The sequence below is a fragment of the Magnolia sinica genome, chromosome 7, assembly GCF_029962835.1.
Source record: "Magnolia sinica isolate HGM2019 chromosome 7, MsV1, whole genome shotgun sequence".
Taxonomy (NCBI): domain Eukaryota; kingdom Viridiplantae; phylum Streptophyta; class Magnoliopsida; order Magnoliales; family Magnoliaceae; genus Magnolia; species Magnolia sinica.
Genome location: NC_080579.1, coordinates 66,572,459 through 66,592,956, shown reverse-complemented (window position 1 = coordinate 66,592,956; position 20,498 = coordinate 66,572,459). Strand labels below are relative to the sequence as shown.

Genomic DNA, 20,498 nt, shown 5'->3' with positions numbered 1-20,498 from the left:
ACCACACACTCACGCCGTAGTGGGATTTCACCACCTATGAGTAATCGAACCCTCCACCGGGCGTTGAAACTCCTAGGAGTCTACCACCCTAGCAAGAGCAAGGACCCAGGCGAAGTTGGAATTGGCTCATTTGTTGCATGGCATTCTTGCTTTACTGAGTTCACCGATTAGAGACAATAGTCTAACACTTTTTTGGACAATTCACCTTTTTAGACTCTATGTTTTGATTGGACATCCTATACAAAATTCTAACTGCAGTTAAAAGTGCTTGACAATTAGTTATGCCCAATGCTCTTCCATGGAATATCTTCCCTATACCAGGATGCAAATGGTGTATTTCTTGCTGCTTGTTGCATGGATAATAGGTATTTTGAAGCCCTCAATCTTCTTCTTGCAAATCACAACTATTTTATGTTAGTAGCATACATTCTCTTTGTCAGTGTCTAAGTAATGTTTTGTCTTCTATCAGTATTTTCTGAATTTTCTGAATTCCGATGTTTTTTTTTTTTTTTTTTTTTTCTAATCATGAATTTAGGTATTTATGTGAATAAGACCCTAAGATTGGACATTATACAGGTTTACAGATTTGACTACAACTATACGTTGGCTCATTACTGTCAAAATTTGCAGAGTTTGATTTTTGACCTTGCAAAAGAGCGCATGCATGGTAAGAGTTTTTCTTTTTTCCTGTTTTTTTTTTTATTTTTATTTCTTCTTCTTCTTCTTATATATTGCCTATCTTTACTACAATAGAACTCCAAAGTGACCAAAATGCAACATTCAAGAAATACTTTTGTAGGAACTCCATGCTGGTGAGACGTGACCTTATTCCACAACTATATTTTATTTGGCGTATGAAATTTGGCATATCTTTGGGGATGGCTTCTGATTTAGTTGGCGTGGTCCTGTACCTTTGCCTGATGCTTGTCTAGCATTTGTTGTGCATGATTTGATGCTTGAAAACCAAGTGGAGTTTTAGTTCCAGTTTTTGCTTCATTTTTTTTTTCTAAAAATTGCAATTTCCTGAGGGATTTTTCCCTATTTGGGTGTATTATACAGGCAGTGATGATTCTCGAAATTTCTCTTGATACTCAGAAATTTATGGAAATGCATTCTCTGCATTGCATGGCAGGGCATGTTTGGAGGGTCTGCTCTTTGTGATTTCAGGCAACCAATACATGCAGCCATGGTAGAGGTTGCGCCCAAATGCATGTCTGAAAGAAGGCGAATCTGAGCCTATTTTTTCAATTCCCTTTTTACCCTTTCTCTCTCTAAATATAAATTTTTTTAAAGGTGCTATTTTGGGGCTACCACAGTAACTTGGATTAAATATGAAAAGCTTAAATGCTAAAGATGTGTATCTTGAAGAAAAACAGATGGAAAAACATCCGCAGCCCCAAGACCCAAGGGACGCCTAAATGGGCTCCAAGGCACAATAGCCAAGCAACCTATTCTTGAAGCATCAGTTAATATTTGTGTTTTCATTTTCAAGCTTTCTTATATAATGGAAGACAAAATCACCCTTTTTGTTTTTTTGCAGAAATCGCTCTGTGACTCATATTATGAAGAAAGGGTTCGTCTGCTAGAAGATGAGGTGTGTGGGTATTATCTGTAGTTATTTTTTTCCACACAAAATACTAAGGTTGCCTTTTCAGGATATGGCAAGGAAATTTTTTAGTTGATGCTGTACTAATTTAAAAAGTGGCTCACAAGAATGCTTAGGTGTGTCTTCTTTGGGCTGAATCAAGAAAGAACAACTTCAATATCCATATTTTAGAAGCTAATGCACGTGATGCTGAGGAGAAATTAGAGGAATTAACTTCTCAAGTTGAAAAGGTCAGTTTACTGATTCATTCATATATGATGTCACAAAGAGAAAAATGGTAGCACACTACACCAAAGTTGTTGCGTTAATGTTGATAAAATTTGAATGGTTATTGTGGTTTCAGTATTTGCAAACGCAGAGGCTATTTTAAGCTTCAGATTCCTTTATGGTGAAGTCGTGGTGAGGACAAACCAGAAGAGGACTTCTCTGAATGGAATTTTAGTTTACTTTGCCATTCATCTATCACATTAAAAGTCTGTTGATGTACAATGGAAATTTGGTTGCATTAACATGGATAATTGTTAATTAATATTTGGTGCATGCTCTAGTAAATGAAAGCAGATTGTAATGAGCTGAAGCTGTCTTACGGTCTGGATGCATGCTCTAGTAAATGAAAGCAGATTGTAATGAGCTGAAGCTGTCTTACGGTCTAGATGCATGCACTAGTAAATGAAAGCAGATTGTAATGAGCTGAAGCTGTCTTACGGTCTAGATGCATGCTCTAGTAAATGAAAGCAGATCGTAATGAGCTGAAGCTGTCTTACGGTCTAGATGCATGCTCTAGTAAATGAAAGCAGATCGTAATTTGTAAGTATAATTACTACAACAACTGGGACTTCTACCAGCGCTCGAAAGCGCCGCTAAAAGCCCCTAAAAGCCCCTAAAAGCCCCTAAAAGCGCTGACATTTATAATAGTGGTGCTAACCAAGCGCCAATAAATGGGTATGTCGGAAAAAGTATTAGCGGCGCTAGATGAGTTTTAGCGGCGCTTGTCTGAGCGCCGCTATAATTTTTCACGACGCGAATAAACACCGATAAAAGTCAATCCGAGCGCTGCTAAAAGTGAGTTCTGAACACTTTTTCTCACGAAAAAGCGCCGTAAAATTTCTACACAAGTGTCGGTAAAAGATTTTATATAGATTTGAAAGGCCCTAGCATTCCAGCAAATTTTTATTATTATATATAGTTCAATCGAAACCTATATTTTTTTAAATATTTGAAACATAAAAATGATGCCATACAAATAAAACTGAATATTAAACAAAATTTATATTACTAGATAATAAAATATATATATATATAAAAAATATTTATTACAATAAATTGAAAATGGTTTTGAATATAAATAAATAAATAAAAATAAATCCATCTATCAAACAAAGTTCTTGCCCTCTCCTAGACTTTCAAGCTCCTGTTGCCAAGGAGATGTTTGACAGTTTCCACAATTCCTGAAGCAGTTAAGCTCTCATCTAGAGGCAGCTTCTCAAGTGCTCCTAGCACTACACTGATTAATTCTTCCATATAACTGTCACTTGTGCCACCACTACACTTTTGAGTTTCTTGGAGCCATTGGTTGAGAAACCTATGCCCGTCTAACTGAAGAAAATGATCAAGGCAACCATTCTTCTCTGTCGCTGATAAGGTACTTGCTACAATTGACCATTGTCTCCAAGGATGGAAGTCAAGGACACTTCCATGACGAGATGTGTCTAGATGTAAGCACTGAAAACTAGGAGGACCTTCCATCCACATGGAATTGAATAATCTGGACCACAAAAATTTAGTTTCTTAATACAAATTGTGGGAACATTATAATAAATATGCTCTTGCATGCATGATTCTATAAACATATATACAAAAAATTTTCACCATAAGTGGATGGTGTACCTTTAAATCTGACATCCTCGAGGGCCTTTCAGTGCACAAACTTGACTATGTTCCCACATCTGAGAGCTTCATTAATGGCCTTCAATTAAAAATCATGCACATCATTGGAAACAGGCTAGAAAGTGAGAAAAATAATAATAAAAAGAACAAGGAGGACAGATAGAAAAAGCAATAAACAAAAGTGTTAATCTAGCATGTGTGTTTTGCACCATTCATTAAAAGTAGGCTGATCCACTACAAAGCTTTTTAGCTTGAGTTTGACCTACAATTCTAGGTGTGGGCCCATTTTGATTTGTGCATGACATCCAATCTAATTAACTACCTTTGGACCTCTTCATGTTCTCCTTGGCACTCAAAAGAAACTCAGGTGGCTATGATGTGGCCCACTTGAGTTTTGGAACGGCCTAATTTTTGGGGTGTCCGTTTATAGTGGGGTGCAAGTCTGAATGGATGCATTGGATGGCATATAGAAAACACGCTGGGCCCCACATCCAATTTGGAAGATTTTAGTGGTGGGAACCCACACCCAACAATTTCCTCTGGAACGGCCTTAGGTTTGGACAGCCTAGTTTTTGGGCTCGAGGAGATGCTGTTGGGGCATGTGATGGATGGATTTGATTTTGGTGGGCCCCACATATTGCATTGTAGATTAAGCATAACCTACAAAGCTTCTAATGGATCCAGCCCCAAAAGTAGATGGTGATGTCTCCACAGTCCAAACAACCTATAGGCCTCCACTGTGACAATCTTAAACATCTGATATCAACCATTGAACTTGGACCCATTGATGATTTAATTTTCTTCTGTGAATTTGATGGCCATGATCTCCCAGTTGGATGGTCACGATTGTCCATTAAGTTCAATCTCCACACCATGGTCCACTCACATTGGAGCCCCTCAGGCCTCTGTTGTAGATGAAGCATAAGCCAAAAATCACACTGATTGGATGATCTTGACCATCTGACCTCAGCCAATTAGATGGCTATGATCATTCAGTAAGTTAAAATCATCAGGATATGATCCATCCACATTGGGGCCACGTGTACCATCTATCCAATCACTACCATTTAAGAAACCAATATAAAGTCATATATTAATCTATAGCCCTTAATTTAAAAGATTAGAAAGTTACACTTACATGTTGAGTAAACTCCATTTTCCTATAGTCATCCCAGTTCAAGTACTCTTCTTTTCCTTTCACATTTCGTATACTTCTTTCATTTTCTTTCTCTTTTCTTTTTATAAAAAATTTAAAAGAAGGCCATTGAATTTCAGCTTTTTTATATGGAGCTTGAAATGGCTAAAAGGGGAGGAGAGAGAAAGATGGTGTCTACCCTCAATTGTTGCAGAGCAGCTGGTGATTGACCCAAGAAGAGAACTGCCAATGCCATGAGAAGGGAGGTGGTTTCATACCCACCCAACAAAGAATCCAGTACAAAGCTCACCCTTTCATCCTCAGACAGGCTATTTGCTGATAGGAGTATTTCAAGGAAATCACTTTTCTTATTATCAGCAGAGATCTCTCCCTTTGATCTTCTCTCTTCAACTATAGCTTTCACTGTAGAAGATATTCTTGCTCTAGCCTGCATACACACACAGTCAGTCAAAAGTTCTGGTTAGAAAGTAAAAGGAGCAAATATCTAATTTGAAATGACACTACTGGTGGTAGTTCACTAACAGTCTCAAAATGGTGGTGATCCATGCACCCTGCACATGTGATGCATGTATCAGAATCAGGATCTTTCAAATTAAGTGGCACTTTTTGGGATAAACAACAACCTCAATATCAGACTGATCTGATGGTTAGGATCATTTGGGCAACATCATTTTGGACTCTCAATCCACCATAATATGCCCATGGATTTCCTTACATATATGCCTAGTGTGGATAATTCACCACCCTTCAAAAATGGTGGTAAACTACAACCTTAGTCTTGTCAAATGATAAAGGAAAATGGAAGAGAGACGTTTACAACCCCGTGCCTTTCTTGCAAACTCCCCATCTTTCTATTTATTGATAGTAGAGTAGTGCACTATAGGTACTGTAATAGTACCAAAAATAGAAGAAAATGGTGTGTGCATCAAAAAGATGGGTGTAAATGACACTTACCTAAGAAAATGGTATCTATGCATGAAAAGGGTCTGAAATATTTCTACTGAAATATGGTTGGAAGTACCTGAACAGCTCTTGCATATGGAGTGCCTGGAATATATAGTGGAAAGGAGATGAGTCCTTTCATGAAAGTGAGGAAATCTTCCAGTATATATATGTGTGTGTGCGCGCGTGTTTCTCTCTCTCTCTCTCTCTCTCTCTCTCTCTCTCTCTCTCTCTCTCTCTATATATATATATATATATATATATATAACAAGAAAGACTCAATAAATGCTAACCCAGTTGCATCACCCACATTGGAAGCCAAAAAAAAAAAAACTGCATCAGCCTCAAACAGCCACAACACCTGCAGCTTGACAAAGGGAAGACCCAGTAGCCAACGTAGAGATTCACCATAGCAGCCAGATCTTGAAACAGAGCCAGCTAATTTTAATATTAATGGGACCCACTTGCTGCACCCAATTCTAAAAAACTGGCATGGACAGCTCTTATAAAAAAGGTCATATCCCACCTAAACGGATGTGAAAGAATCTATGAAATGTTGGTATTGCAGTGTAAAAGCTAAAAATAGCTTAAAACTAGGGAATAAGAAAAAATTACCTTAGCAGTGGCGGTCATGTAATTGTTTGTTTCCCAAGATCAGTCTACACAGAGATACTGGCTTATGACAGATCTATACTTGAGCCCTCCAGTGCCTCGTTAAAATAGTCAATAACCTGCTCCAAATCATGTAATTGGACTGTAAGTTTGAAGTTCAAATAAGATATCAAAGAAAGGTTCAAAAAGAAAAAAGCACATAAAAAATGGAACAAGCTAGTAGTTAATATCATTAAACCCACCAACACATGAAGCACAATCCCCAGCACCAGGAGAACCAAGTGGACTGTCAAAATGGCCATTAACTAAAACTGATGGATCAGTATCCTTTGACTCTGTTGATGAGATCCTGTAATGTAACTGCAAGTTATTCATAGCATTTTTGAAACGAATCCAACAAGAAAATTTATTAAGTGCTAGATATAGTACGTAATAAAATTGTTACATGGTATAGGTTTTATGAAATTGGAAGGGAAATTTTCCCCAAATGCAGCATATGCAAAAATATGACAGAAAAAACATGTCCATTTCAGCACAATTATTATTATTATTTTTTAATGTTTCAAGTAAAAACTACAAAATTGATTATCAATAACATGTTATGTATGAGACATCTATTTCCGCATACACATCAATATCCATATCTGTGTGGTATCATAATAAAAAAATCTGTTCCTTTGGCTTCTAGAACATGCAATTAAATCATGTGTGAACGAATCTGCAATGGAGAAAATGGAAGATGTTTATATCAGAACTACCTCTCTGAAAGCTCTTGACTCCGATTGGCAGCAGTAATGACTGCATGCATCAAAGTTCCATGAAATCCGCCGTTCTCCAACTCACGAACACCAGCAATGGTAGTTCCTGCAGGTGATGCAACATCATCTTTGAGTTGTCCTGGGTGCTTTCCTAAATTGATAGCCATAGCAGTTGCTCCCAGAACTGTTTGGGAAGCCAGCTTCATTGCAAGATCTCGTGGAAGACCAGCAACAACTCCTCCATCAGCCATAGCCTCTGTTGCTAGAAATATGTATGTTGGTCCACTGCCACTCAAGGCTGTGACTATGTCAAAGAATTTTTTGTCCACTCTCCATATCTTGCCAATTGCTCCAAAAATACACTCTAAAAGTTTTTCAACTTCTTTTGTTGCCATTTCTCCCGAGCTCATAACTATTGCTGCCTCACCAATAGTTGGAGTATTTGGCATTACCCTGATTATTCGACCATGGCCACCCCATTCCTGCAAATCTTTTAATTTTGTTCCTGCAGCAATGGACACAAGAAGTTTCTTCCTTGAAAGCAGTGGCTTCAACTCCAAAACCACCTCCTTTACAACTTGAGATTTTACAGAGAGAATGATCATTTTTTTCTTATTCAGTCCACTTCCATTGATACCACACAATGCCAAGACAGTCTCCTTTACCTCCAACCCAACAAAAACATGCACAGTCCAAAGAACGAGCAAGAAAAGTAGGGCCATGGAGGGGCAGTTTCTAGGCAAACAACTATGCAAAAAGCGCCCACAAACGTGAAAGGTAATGCTCAAGTAGTTGGCTACACAAAATAGAAAAGAAACCCACTATACATGATTACTAACATGACTCACATGCTAACAAGGTCAACACCTTAATACAACTGTTACTGAATGTGATATGATAGTTAATGAATGTGACATGGGCCTAACTTGGACCCACTTAGATGGGTTCTTATAGTCTAAAACATAAAGGAGATTTTTTGCTTTTGTTATTAAGGGAAAACAATTAATGGAACAGAGGATAATTTCAGTTCTGATGTACATACCTAAATCATACACCAAAACAACCATGAGATCATTTGATTAGAAATATAACTGCGGATATCAATATTTGTTATATGTTTCCATCAACACAAAAAATGTTTATATGGATCTGTACATTGTCATAAGAGATCTGATTTCAAGAGACAAGCTGTCACGCCCAAAACCTGAAAATCGGATTCATAGGAATTCCGATCGCCGAATCCGCCGACAGCCTCCGTAGTACTCCATTCTCGGCTCTAGCGTCCATACGCCAGATTCCGATCCTGGGATCCTACAATGAGGATTTTTTTTTTGTTTAACTCGCAATAAGCATAACCACAAGATTACCCAATTCACAAAGGCAACATCATCATCACATATCCACTAATATAATCAGTTGAGTACAATGCTGGAAGGAAATACATAAATAAAAACTAAGCTCCAGAAAACCACCGCACACTCTAAGCTCAACACTGCTGCAACCTAACATCACCTGCACACATCTATCATGCATAAGCTTATAGGAAGCTTAGAGGGTGGTGTAAGTGTGTGTACAAGGTAAGTGCCAAGTATTCAACATAATGACATCATCATATAAGACCAGAAATACCGGTAATTCATAAATCATACAATATCGGAATAAGCAAAAATATTGATACGATTATGAATTATCAGAGTAAGCAGGAATATTGACAAGATCATATGATAATAGAGTAAGCGAAATACGTACAAGTCCATGAGTCAATCAATATCAGAATACGCAATATAGAACTACTATGCAAATGAGGAATCATAAATAGCCAAATATCAGATGCAGAGGATGCAATACAATATACATTCTTGATGAGTAACACAAATAGCGTCAGCCGTACCTAAACCATATAAATGCAGAGACACAATAGCCCAAAATGCCGTATGCCATGAATGTTATGCAATATGCGGTGCGAATGGAATGACCATACTGGAGTGTGAAGTCGGGATGATAGTACGTAGTATCGCAGGCTATGGGGTCCATTACAAGGGACTTCTATCCAAACCAGTCCCATACCTAAATTTGCATAGTCAGACTCAATGTGGTAAACTCCCGATCCCAGGTTAGTCGCGCACCCCAACCAAAATTGTAGCCATTGTGAAGGCACATGTAACAAATAGTTGCACACCACCAACCCGAGTGGATAGTGAATGAATGAATGCATGAATGAGTATGCAACTCCTACTTACTAAATCCACATATCAGTACAGTTCATCTCTGGGATCATCATCGGGGTTTAGTACACTCCAAATGACACTGCCACTCTCCTAGCCGCACAGTCCAAGTAAGCATAAGAAACCTCACTATCCGCCTAGCCAATAGTCTGCCAATACCTATCCGGTACGTCGATAGCGGACCCATTCACGAGCTGGTCAAACTTAGCCTAGTATTGCCCCCTAGCCTCGGGCGAGTAAGGCCACACCCCCTCCCAACCGACCATGACACTGTGAGAGACGCGGCCTCCTGGTATTCGGCACTCAGGCGCTCATGTATCCACTCGGTCTCGACGTTGGGGTGTCCTCTTGTACCAAGAGGGTTTAGGAATTTTCACCTAGGGACATCTATGGTGCCCGTATGCTAGAACCAACATTTTCAGTGTCTCATTTGGCCATCCACGATATGCCTGTGGAGGCTATGGCCCTGATGTCGCTAGGCCGTACAGTAATCACAATGCAAGATGCATGAGTCATACAATCCAGTCATACATCAATCTTGCACATACCATGCACTCATGTGAAATAGCCTCCGCCTATCAGGGAGTCTCATAACAATCTGCCCAATGACATATGCAATGTTCAACCACATCTCATAACAAGCATGCAGATGATGAGTATGGGCATGTATAATGATGTTATGCTGTCACATACTCATAATCGGTGTCAACGATCTGCCTCGACAATGTGGACATTTAACTAACATTGCCCCCAAGGAATAGCTCACATAGAGCCAAACATATAATGGGCCCATGGCCCCACACAATGGCCTAATACACATCACTTATGGGCCTCACTCATGGGCCTCACATACATCACATCGATCTTCATACAAGGGCCTCGAAAATAGATCACAATAGGCCGCATTACATCAAGCGGACTGCATCCATGGGCCGCACCAATGGGCCTCACCAAACAGGCCACAAATACATAACAATGGGCCTCGGCATATGGGCCATAAATACAACAAGTGGGCCGCATCAATAAAACACATACATCATGGTGGGCCCACTGTCCCATGCTGGACAGTGCGACAGATACATCGCTAAGGTGAGGCCCCACGTCTAGGGATGGATGATGTGGATACAATAAATTCATCAAGGTGTGACCCATGTCAAAATGGATGGATAGAGTAGATACAACACGTACATTATGTGGGGACCACATGAATGGACGGTGTGAATATACAACATATATATCACAGTGGGTTCCACTATGATGTGGGTGAGAGCTGGGATTACATTTAAAATCATTTCAATAGTGGCAGGTGCATCATATATATCACTGTACGCTATCATTCCATGGAGCACATGGCCCACTAATGATGATCAACATTGTCCAAACATTGTCCGGGTAAACAGTACTGTCCAAACATTATCCATGTAAATCAGCACCATCCAAACATTGTCTATGTAAATCAGCACCATCCAAACAGTGGACAACACTGTCCAAACATTGTCCAGCACCATGGTGTGGATGAAATAAATACATCATGGTGGTGTCCGCGTGGTAGCCCGCCAGTGATTTGAATCTGCCTAGTTTTGGTCTCAAACCTTAAAACGAGCTTGTCAAATGGTTGGACGGTTCAAATATGACATTTACCTCGAGATGGGACCCCATGGGCTTGCTGACATCATCATAGCAGGTGGGTCCCACCGTATTGGACGGTATAGATGAAGCACATACATCGTAAGGGACCCACAGAACTTACTGGCGTCACCACAATAGCTTATAGCTATGTGTGGTTAACCAGTCAATCTGCTCCACTCATCAGGTGGGTCCCACGTGGGGCCCACCACATATATAATATATTATATATTATTATAATTGTCACGCCCCAAACTCGGAAACCGGGCTCACAAAACTCTCGATTGCCGAATCCGGCGCTAACAGCCTCCGTAAAACCCCATTCTCGGCTCCCAGCGCCCATTCACCAGGTTCCGATCCTGGGATGCTACGAGGAGGATTTTCAACATCAGTTTGATTCGTAATAAGCATAACCAAAGGCATAACCCACAAACAACAACCAAAAACTCCATCACATTTCCACTATGATCAAAAACTTTATAAGTACAATGAGCATAAAGGGAAATACAATGATGATGAACAAAAACTCCAAAATAATCTGTCACGTGCTCAAGCCTCAGCGCTGCTGCGATCCAACGTCACCTGCACGCAACGATCGTGCATAAGCTTATAGAAAGCTTAGAGGGTGGTGAAAGTGTGTGCTCAAGGTGGTAATATAGTTATGTAGTATCAGAGTAATGCGGAACATGCTGATGAAAGTCAAGAATACCATTAGCCATACCAAGGCCATGCAGTGCAAAGCATGAATGATGTCGGCCATACCAAGGCCATACAATGTGAAATGTAACTCAAGCATACAAATCCTCATCTAAGTCTACATATCAATACAACTCAACTCTGGAATATCACCGGGGTCTAGTAACTTGCAAGCCAGATTGCCGCCCCATCGCGCACAATAAGGTGAGTGAAAAAGACCTCACTATCCGCCTGCCAATATCAGGCTCGGCTCGTCAATAGCGGACCCATTCCTCGAGTTGGTCAGACTCAGCCTAGCTTTGCCCCCTCCTCTCGGGTGGGTAAGGCCGCACCCCCTTCCAACCGACCACGACACAGTGGAAAGCACAATCGTCTGGTAATCGGCACTTGGCGCTCATGCACCCACTCGGTCTAGACGTTGGAGCAACCTCTTGGTACCATAAGGGTTTACGGACTTTCACCCAGGGATATCTATAGCACCCCATGTAGAACAATATTTTTGGTATCCAATCCTGCCAACCACGATACGTCTGTGGAGGCTACGACCCTGATGTCGCTAGGGCGTACAGTAACCATATCACACAATGCGAATGCATGAATCACACTATCCAGTCATACAACAATCCCGCGCGTATCGTGCGCTCATGTAGGGCAATACCCCCTATCCGGGAGCCCCTAAACAATCTGCCCGAAGGCATATGCTATGATCAGTCATTTCTCATATCAAGCATACGTATGATGCATATGATCATGAATCATGGAATTAAACATGTTATATGGAATGGATGATGTTCATAACGAAGATGGGCCTAGACGGCCTACACATTACACGTACGAGCCTAACAATGGGCCCTAGGGAAAGTTATAATGCGGACATTTAACCAACACTATACTTGCAATGTGGACGTCAAACCACCATTGCTCCCAAGACATAGCCCGTCGTAAACATCATTACATGAACCATGTTGGGATCACACATTGCAATGGACCTTAGGTACATCCCACTGGGCCTTAAATACATCAAATGAGCCAAATCACATGGGCCTTATATTCATCAAGTGGGCCACATCATTGGGCTGCACCAATGGGCCTTATGTACATTGCAATGGGCCATAACCCGTGGGCCTTAGAATGCATCAAATGGGCCTAATCTTATGGGCCTTATGTGTATCAAATGGGCCGCACCAATTAGGCCTCATGCACATCCAATGGGCCACACCCAACAAAAGTGGTGGTGATGATTTCCACCATTAAAATTCCTAAGGCCCACCATAAAATATGTTTAATATCAACTTGATGGAAAACTGCTATGGCCCCTTAGAATTTTGAACGATGGGCGTCATTGACCACTACTTTGAATGGTGGGACCCACATGAGGGCCCACCACCCTGTATATTATATATACAATATAATATATAATTTATATATAATATATACAATATTATATATAGTATAATATTATTTATATATATATATATATACACACACACACCCACACACACACGCACACGCACACACCCACCGTCCCCTGGACGGTGGGGATATAACACATAAATCATCGTGGGCTCCACCGTCTGCCTGGACGGTGGGAATGAAACACATATATCACTGTGGCTCCACGTGGGGCCCACCATAATGTTTACATACCATCCAATCTGTTGATAAGGTCCCACGGACCCAAATGAGTAGGAAAAACAAATCTTAGCTGGATCCAAAACTTCTGTGGCCCAGAAACGGGATTCTAAGGGCAGACGTTTATTCCACTATTTCCTGTGGTGTGGGCCACCTGAGCTCTAGATCAGGCTTATTTTTGGAGTGGGCCCACTTCAGGGAGTGGCCCACCCAATGAACGGGTTAGATGACAGATATGCATCATGGTGGGGCCCACGGCTGGGGCCGTGGGTTGCTGCCGTCCGCCAGTCCGTCCGTGCGTGCGCAGGCAACGCCTGTTGCCCTTCTAACAACAGCAGCAGCTGCTGCTTAAAATACATGTATATATATATATTTTTTAAATCGCATTTTCTTGTGGTTTTTCGGGTGTGCGGCCCGCATCATGTAAATCCACGCCAGCCATTGGTCTTTACTGCTCAAGACAGACCCAACGAGTCCAATATTCAATATATTTTTGGCACATCAAAACTTCAGGGTAGATTTTAATGGTAGACACACTGTTTGCCATGCTATGGTCCGCCAGCACCTCGGATTGGTTCCATTTTTCAGCTCAACGCCTAAAATGGTCTGAGAAAAAGGTTGGACGGTGTGGATTGAACACATGCATCAAGGTGGGGCCTACATGAGTGGGCACCCATAAGCTTGGAAACAAGCTGATATTTGTGTTTTCCAAACCACGTCCAGCTTCCAGGGACGCTGGACGGTCTGGCCTTGCACATACATTTGAAGGGGGCCCTGCTTAGGTGGGCCACCACATGGAGGATGGTGTGGATACAACACACACAAAGTGGGTCCCACTTGTAGATGGTTTGGATAGAATACATGCCCCATGGTGGGGTCCATTCAAGTGGGCCACACAACCATATCATGATCTCATAAAAGAAAATGGAATAGAGAGGGAGAGAGAGATAGAGAGTGGGACACGCGTGATGGAGGGACCCCGGCACTATGGGCCCTCCCTTCAATGATCTACAACATAAATCAAGTGGGTCCCATTACATGTGGGCCCATTAAATCGAAATCCAACGGTGGAGATCCCTTCTCCACTAATATAGACGGTCTAAATGACCCTAAATATGTAAGGAAAATAAACATCATGATGGGGGTCCATGGAGAATGGCCCCATCATGGAATGATCGTGATGATCCAAGTGGGCCATCGGCCACATCTTAGGGTCCAAAGTGAGATCCAAACCATTGATCGGTTGGCCTCACTTGGCCCATCTTAAAAATATTAAAACTACCCTATGAAAGCACCCACCGCTTGATCTTCTTGCTCCCTTGGCTTCCTTAGCTCCTTAGCTTCGATTCCAACGAAGGAGATGAGGTTTGGATGGTTGAGATGGGAGATAAAGGGGTAGGAAGGTGGGCCACCTTTGATGCTTGGGAAAGCTTGGAGAGGTTCATACGTATGGTGTTTCTCTTGCTTAGGAGAGTGGTTTGAGAATGAATGAGAGAGAGAGTTGTAAAGGGAGAAAGAGAGTGATGGGTGATGGAGTAAGTGATGGGTGTGTAAGAGATTTTTGACTTTTGGGGTTTTTGGTATAAGAAAGGTATGGGCTTGTGTAAGAACTTTTTGACTTTGGGGCTTGCTTGGGAAAGGGTGAAAGGTGATGTGTACTTGACATGTACTTGATATGATGGGATTGATTAAGGTGACATGTTGTAGAGATTCTCTCGAGTTTTACAACGCGCGGCATTTTCCTCGCACCGAACGCTGGCCCACATCTCATGACTAGGGTATCGCCTCAGCGCGCGAGTCGCGGCATCCGAACCGCGGCGACAGCGTGGTCGCTATGGTACAAGTCTTGGGTTGAGTTGACTTGGGTTGACGGCATGAGAATCAGGGTCACGCGCAAATACCGGTTAAGAGTCGAAGGTTACCAAAATTCGACTGGGAAGACCGCGGAAGTCTATGGAATGGTCCGGTCTAGGATACGGGGCTTACAATAATAATAATATTATTTATATTATTATTATTATTATCTTTTTTGTTGAAGGACGTCCAGCGTCCAGACCCGGACGCTGGCGTGTACAAAACACATACATTGAATGGGGTCCACCGTCCTGGACGTAATGACGGAGTGGATATGGAATAAATGCATCATGGTGGGTCCCAACCACACGTGTCACACGTGTGGGGTGGGCCCACACATGTCAAATGGCTGGACGGGGTGGATATAATTCATACCTCGTGATGGGCCCACTGAACTGACGTCTTACAACAGCTGTAGCTGCTGTTGGACGGTTGGATCTCACTCACTAACAAGTGGGGGTCCACGGCTAGATAGAGTGAGTATAAAATAAATACTTCGAGGTGGATCTCCACCATCCATGCAGTGGATGGTGTGAATAATACACAATCAAGGTGGCTGCCACCGTCCAGTACATCTGGACGGTGCAGATCAGATACATGAATCAGGTGGGGCCACGTCCAGACGCTGGAAGGTCTGAATACATCACATACATGGGCCCCACGTCCATGAACTGGACTACATGGATATACATCACCGTGGGTCCAGCACCGTCCACAAGCTGCTGGACGGTGTGGATACACCACACATATATAAACATATATATATTGAGGTGGGTCCACACGTGTGGAACCCACCAGCTTTGCATCTAGCTGATATTTGCACTTCCACTCCATCCAGACGTTCTGGACATCCAGAGGACGCACGGTCTGGATGGAAAGTGCCATCAAGGTGGGCCCACATCTGGTTAGAGACGGATGGCGTGGATCCAACGCACGCATCAAGTGGGTCCCGCGTGATGGCCCACCGTGGGTTAGACCAAACTGATATTTATATATTTTTCCTTCGCCCAGGATCTACCCAAAAATGGGCAACAATAAGGTGGGTCTCACGATCGGATGACATGGATAAAACGTACATTATAGTGGGTCGATGATCGGTGTGGATCTAGTGGGCCACATGCTTCACAAGAGAGAGGGATAGAGAAAAGGGAGAGAAATCGGAAGAAGTGGGAGGAGCTCCACCACTATGAGTTCCTCCATGATACAATGCATAGATCAAGATAGGTCCCGCCATATGTGGGCCCTCAAATCACAAAAAAATCAAATTATAAAAACACCTATCGTTGCAAATCTTTTAGCCTCTTTGGTCTCCCCGAGCTCCAAGGGATGCGATTCAACGGTCGAAATTATCTTTGGAGGGTGAGGATGGGAGGTAAGAAGGTGGGCCACACAAGCATCTCCATGGAAGTCATGGACGTTGGGTGCTCTCATGGTGCTTGGGAGAGAAATGAGAGAGAGATGAGAGAGAGAGGATGTAAGAAAGAGAGGGATGGGTGAGTGATGGGGTGAGTGATGGGTGAGTGATGGGTGTACTTGAAAAGGGATGGGTGGAGAGAGGGAGAGTTGACTTTGGGTTACTTTTTGGATAATGTGACATGTACTTAATTGATTTGACATATTGTAGAGATTCTCTCAGTATTGCAACGCGCGGCGTTTTCCTTGAACTGAACGCGGGCCCACATCTCCTGGACCGGGTATCGCCTTGGCGGGTAATATGCGGCGTCGGAACCGCAGCGAAGGCGCTGTCGCAAAGGTATAAGTTTCGAGTCGATCCGATTCTGATATACGGGACACGACTGACGGCGGGTCGCCGGAATTCAACCGGGAGGACTGCGAAGGCTTACAGAATGGTACAGTTAGGATACAAGTCTTACACATGCATAAGCAAATGTCACAACCACTAAGATAGACCAACCTGAGACGAAAGCTTTACATTCATAAAAGGGCAACAAAGAACCTTCAAACACCCAATCAATCTAATCAATACCCCCTCAAACCCCCAATCTAATTCCATTAAAAAAAGATAAAAATATGAATATTCAAAAGAGAAAAAAAGAAGATAATCGGTCTTGCATACCTAAAATGGTTTTTCCACTCCTACAATAAAAATCCATCAGAGGAGTGACATGGTTTAAAGGTAATTTATTAAAAATAATAATTAATAATATTCACGTCCTCTTTTCAATTTTTTATTTTTTAAAAAATCATTTTGGGTTTAGATTAGTATCTAAATGCAACTGGACCCCAATCCGATTCCCTTAGGTCTGAATATGGGTCAGGTACTTTGGGTATCCATAATCACAGTGCCCATTCACAGCCCTACATAGCTTTCTCCAGACCAAACACACGAACACAATATTTTTGGTTTTATAAATAACACTCCAAAAGTTAACTATTTGCCCTTCTATATTTCTAATACTCTTTAAAGGCATTCTGGATTGTATCTTTTAGCACCTTACCTCTTCGATTGGTTGTGTTGATTGGTACCTTTGAACCAAATGCTACCAAAAGATATGCATGCTCCGAAAAGCAAAATTGGACCAAGCCTTGGATCTCTCATTCAATCATACAAATCGGAAGTTATGCTCTGAATCCTTTGTTTCAATCCCTTGCTTGAAGACAGGATGCCTTGGGCACCCTTTCAAGCTCCGGAGTCTTTGCTATCTACATGAACGAAAACATATCAATTAGCACATCCTGCAAATAGTAGGGGAAGTAAAAACAGAAACATCACAGAGAATTTTGGGTAGAGTGAATTAGATTTGCTGAAGCAACAGTTGAAATATCTTTAAGTCTTACAACTCCTAAAACTATCATAATGCAAACACCCCAAAAATGAACCGCGCAAGAAGTGATCTAAAGGATGATGGCACGAATTAAACAAGCATGAAGTGAACAATTAATTTCAAAACATCAGTGTAAACAATTTAATTTACTTGTAGGATAAATTTTGATCTCAAAAGCATGCTCGTGTTTATGAATGTTACTTACAAAAAAAGGCAGATCCCTAGAGTCTCCATCCTTGATTATCTGTGAAATCCACTGAATTATCTGCTAGTAAAATCGAGAAAGAAAATGATCCATTAGAAAAACACAGTAAGTAATAAAGGGGAAAGTTACTGCATATAATTTATTTTTTTGTATGAAATATAGAATTGATGCCACTTACATATTCTTCAGAGCATTGAATTTGGTAACACAAAATTCAAAAACGGAAGTGTATTGTCCCATGCATATACCTTTTCGTAGACATCACTAATGGAGATGCACTCCTTTCCGGGCATACTTAAAATTTCTAAGAACAATATGTAAACTTGCTTATCATGCTGGAACTGAATCTACAAAAATAAATGATAAAAGTCAAATCATAAGAATCCCACAAAGAAACTAGTGCCATTGAAATTGCAGGCCTTTTCATAATCATAATTGATGATGTGTCAGATTATATGACCAAATCATGGTTTTTAGGGCTTCCGAAACATGCTCATAGTTGATGTCCAGGTCAGCATGGAAAACAGAACCTACATTGAGCGGGCTACTTTTTCCCAACTTCAGCCCAAATTCTAAATTCAGAAAGAATTGTAAATCGACTAAAATCAGAAATTGAATTCCAGTAAAATAGTACTACCAAGAACCCTTTGAAGCTAGAATATTTGCCTCAACATCTCTTTAATTTTAACACATTTACGATCATAATATCTAAACAAGAACATGGATAAATTAAACTAAAAGAACAATGGGAGGTTTAAACAATTTTGGTACCAACAATAATCTAATTAAAATACACCACATCAACACAAAGTACGATAATCAGGCATAGGGCATAGAAACAAAACAAAATAACGGTTTACTATAGCAACGCATCAAATCCTAAAAGCAGTTGTTGGAGATTGTCAAACCAGATAACACATTCCAATGTAAAATTACAGAACAGAATTTCATGCGCACAATCACATTTTAACAGTAATCATAAAAGGATACAAGAATACCATGCAGTTTTGAAAAAAAATGCATACCCCTCCAACTCTGACTGTTATAACATGAGGTGTAAATCTGACACCTGTGGATCCTGTAGATCTGGTCTGTAAGAGAGAGAGAGAGAGAGAGAGAGAGAGAGAGAGAGAGAGAGAGAGAGAGAGAAACCCTAGAGGAATAGACGTGGATTAAGAAAGGGGAAACAAAGAGAGGAGGTTGATTGAGAGAGGGAAAAGGGGAAATAGAGAGAGAGGGTCGATTGAGAAAGGGATAGTAGAGGTGGATATGGCGAGGGCTGTCGCTGCATCTAAAGGGGGGGAGAGAGAGAGAGAGAGAGAGAGAGAGTCGGAACGAAGAGAGGGTTAGAGAGATAGCGTCAGGGGCGATGAGAGGGAGAGAGTCGGGAGAGGGTAGAACATGAGGGTTAGGGCTTTTGGGAGGGTATTTATACCTGATCGTTAACCATCGCCCGATCTTAGTTAGCACCGACAGATGAGTGACACATAGCATCGGCTAAGCCGACTTTTGTTGTAGTGATACAGGAGTCTTTTTTCTTCTTTTTTTTGTGATGAATAGGGAGTCCAGTACATATGAGTTTGAACCTTATTTATGGAATGCACCAATTGTGCCTTATTCTGGAAACTAATTTATTCATTTATATGATTCCTACAGTCTAGACAATCTGAAGTTTCAACACTTACGCTCATGTTGGTTAATTTGATTTTCTTTGTTCTTGTAACATCGCATACAATAATGATCCTTGGATGATGCATGATGTGAACCATATTCTCTGAGCAATAAAACTTTACCTTTCATCTTGTTCTTACAGGTGGCTGCATAGAAGGATGATGATGGAGACTGGTATGAGACAGGCCTGCACATATTTTGTAAGCTTAGTGTCTTTGACTGATTGCAATGTGGGACTTTGGAATTTACTTTTAGATATTGTTTCTCAAAGATTTCTTATTGTTGGTGTTTTAACTGCTTTTCCTATAATGGAAGAGGGTCAATGCAATGACAGTCTGGTTATGCATGAGTAGTTCACATTTCAAGTACTGAATGGGCTTTCTTGCTGGAACAAAAGAAGAAATCTATATGCTAGTTGATTTCCTGAATGTTTTATTTTTGAGGTATCATGTGATGCTTTGATTGAAAGGCTTGACTTGTTTTTGTTTGACCCTGTAATGGTACTGGTGGGCTTGCCTCTCGATCTGATATTACCCATCATGGGCTGGGCCATGTTTTTTTTTTTTTTTTTTTTTTGTGCCTTATTGTTTTCAGGTTAAAATAACCAATCCAAAGAAGCACTATGTGCGTCCTAACATAGGCATTGTTTTACCTGGGATTATAGGTGATCCTCTAGTTTTTGTTGTTGAATAGTCACTCTTTTGCATGTTTAGTTTTTGAATCTTTATGTTGTTTTTTGGCTAATCAAATTGCTTACGGTCTTTGTTTTCATTTTAATAGTTAAAATGCAAGCCCAAAAAGAAGGTCTGCCTGATATGCAATGCAAAGACAAGTTCCTCTTT

The 20,498-nt window shown here is 41.2% G+C and overlaps 2 protein-coding genes and 2 long non-coding RNA genes across 7 annotated transcripts; 1 reads left to right on the top strand and 3 right to left on the bottom strand.

Moving 5' to 3' along the window:
- Positions 1-247: 247 nt before the first annotated feature.
- Positions 248-20,309, top strand: LOC131251407 (uncharacterized). 2 transcript variants are annotated; one of them, XR_009173837.1, is made up of 4 exons: positions 248-365; positions 577-667; positions 19,799-19,886; positions 19,972-20,309. It is a non-coding gene; the product is annotated as an uncharacterized LOC131251407 (long non-coding RNA). The 2 variants fall into 2 exon arrangements; XR_009173838.1 differs by lacking the exon at positions 248-365 and having other exon boundaries at positions 512-667.
- LOC131251408 (uncharacterized) lies at positions 2,955-6,363 on the bottom strand. Of its 2 annotated transcripts, none has more exons than XR_009173839.1 (3): positions 6,207-6,363; positions 3,494-3,572; positions 2,955-3,371 (listed from the first exon to the last, which is right to left on the bottom strand). It is a non-coding gene; the product is annotated as an uncharacterized LOC131251408 (long non-coding RNA). The 2 variants fall into 2 exon arrangements; XR_009173840.1 differs by lacking the exon at positions 6,207-6,363 and adding an exon at positions 4,632-4,707.
- Positions 4,712-5,751, bottom strand: LOC131251405 (cytochrome P450 724B1-like). The gene is made up of 2 exons (XM_058252085.1): positions 5,671-5,751; positions 4,712-5,076 (listed from the first exon to the last, which is right to left on the bottom strand). The coding sequence occupies exons 1-2, from the start codon at positions 5,731-5,733 to the stop codon at positions 4,774-4,776; spliced, it is 366 nt and encodes a 121-aa protein (XP_058108068.1). The 5' UTR covers positions 5,734-5,751; the 3' UTR covers positions 4,712-4,773.
- Positions 6,413-17,629, bottom strand: LOC131251404 (pyrroline-5-carboxylate reductase-like). 2 transcript variants are annotated; one of them, XM_058252084.1, is made up of 3 exons: positions 17,454-17,629; positions 6,962-7,466; positions 6,413-6,552 (listed from the first exon to the last, which is right to left on the bottom strand). In XM_058252084.1, the coding sequence occupies exons 2-3, from the start codon at positions 7,408-7,410 to the stop codon at positions 6,420-6,422; spliced, it is 582 nt and encodes a 193-aa protein (XP_058108067.1). In that variant the 5' UTR covers positions 7,411-7,466; positions 17,454-17,629; the 3' UTR covers positions 6,413-6,419. The 2 variants fall into 2 exon arrangements, with proteins under 2 accessions (XP_058108067.1, XP_058108066.1); XM_058252083.1 differs by lacking the exon at positions 17,454-17,629 and having other exon boundaries at positions 6,962-8,100.
- Positions 20,310-20,498: the final 189 nt, after the last annotated feature.

Excerpts from the sequence above, each read along its gene's own strand:
- LOC131251405 (XM_058252085.1), bottom strand. The coding sequence starts at position 5,733 with ATGAAAGGACTCATCTCCTTTCCACTATATATTCCAGGCACTCCATAT. Across the intron at positions 5,077-5,670 it reads CATATGCAAGAGCTGTTCAG|GCTAGAGCAAGAATATCTTC; the intron begins GTACTTCCAACC and ends GTGTGTATGCAG.
- LOC131251404 (XM_058252083.1), bottom strand. The coding sequence starts at position 7,683 with ATGGCCCTACTTTTCTTGCTCGTTCTTTGGACTGTGCATGTTTTTGTT. Across the intron at positions 6,553-6,961 it reads AGTCAAGAGCTTTCAGAGAG|GATCTCATCAACAGAGTCAA; the intron begins GTAGTTCTGATA and ends GTTACATTACAG.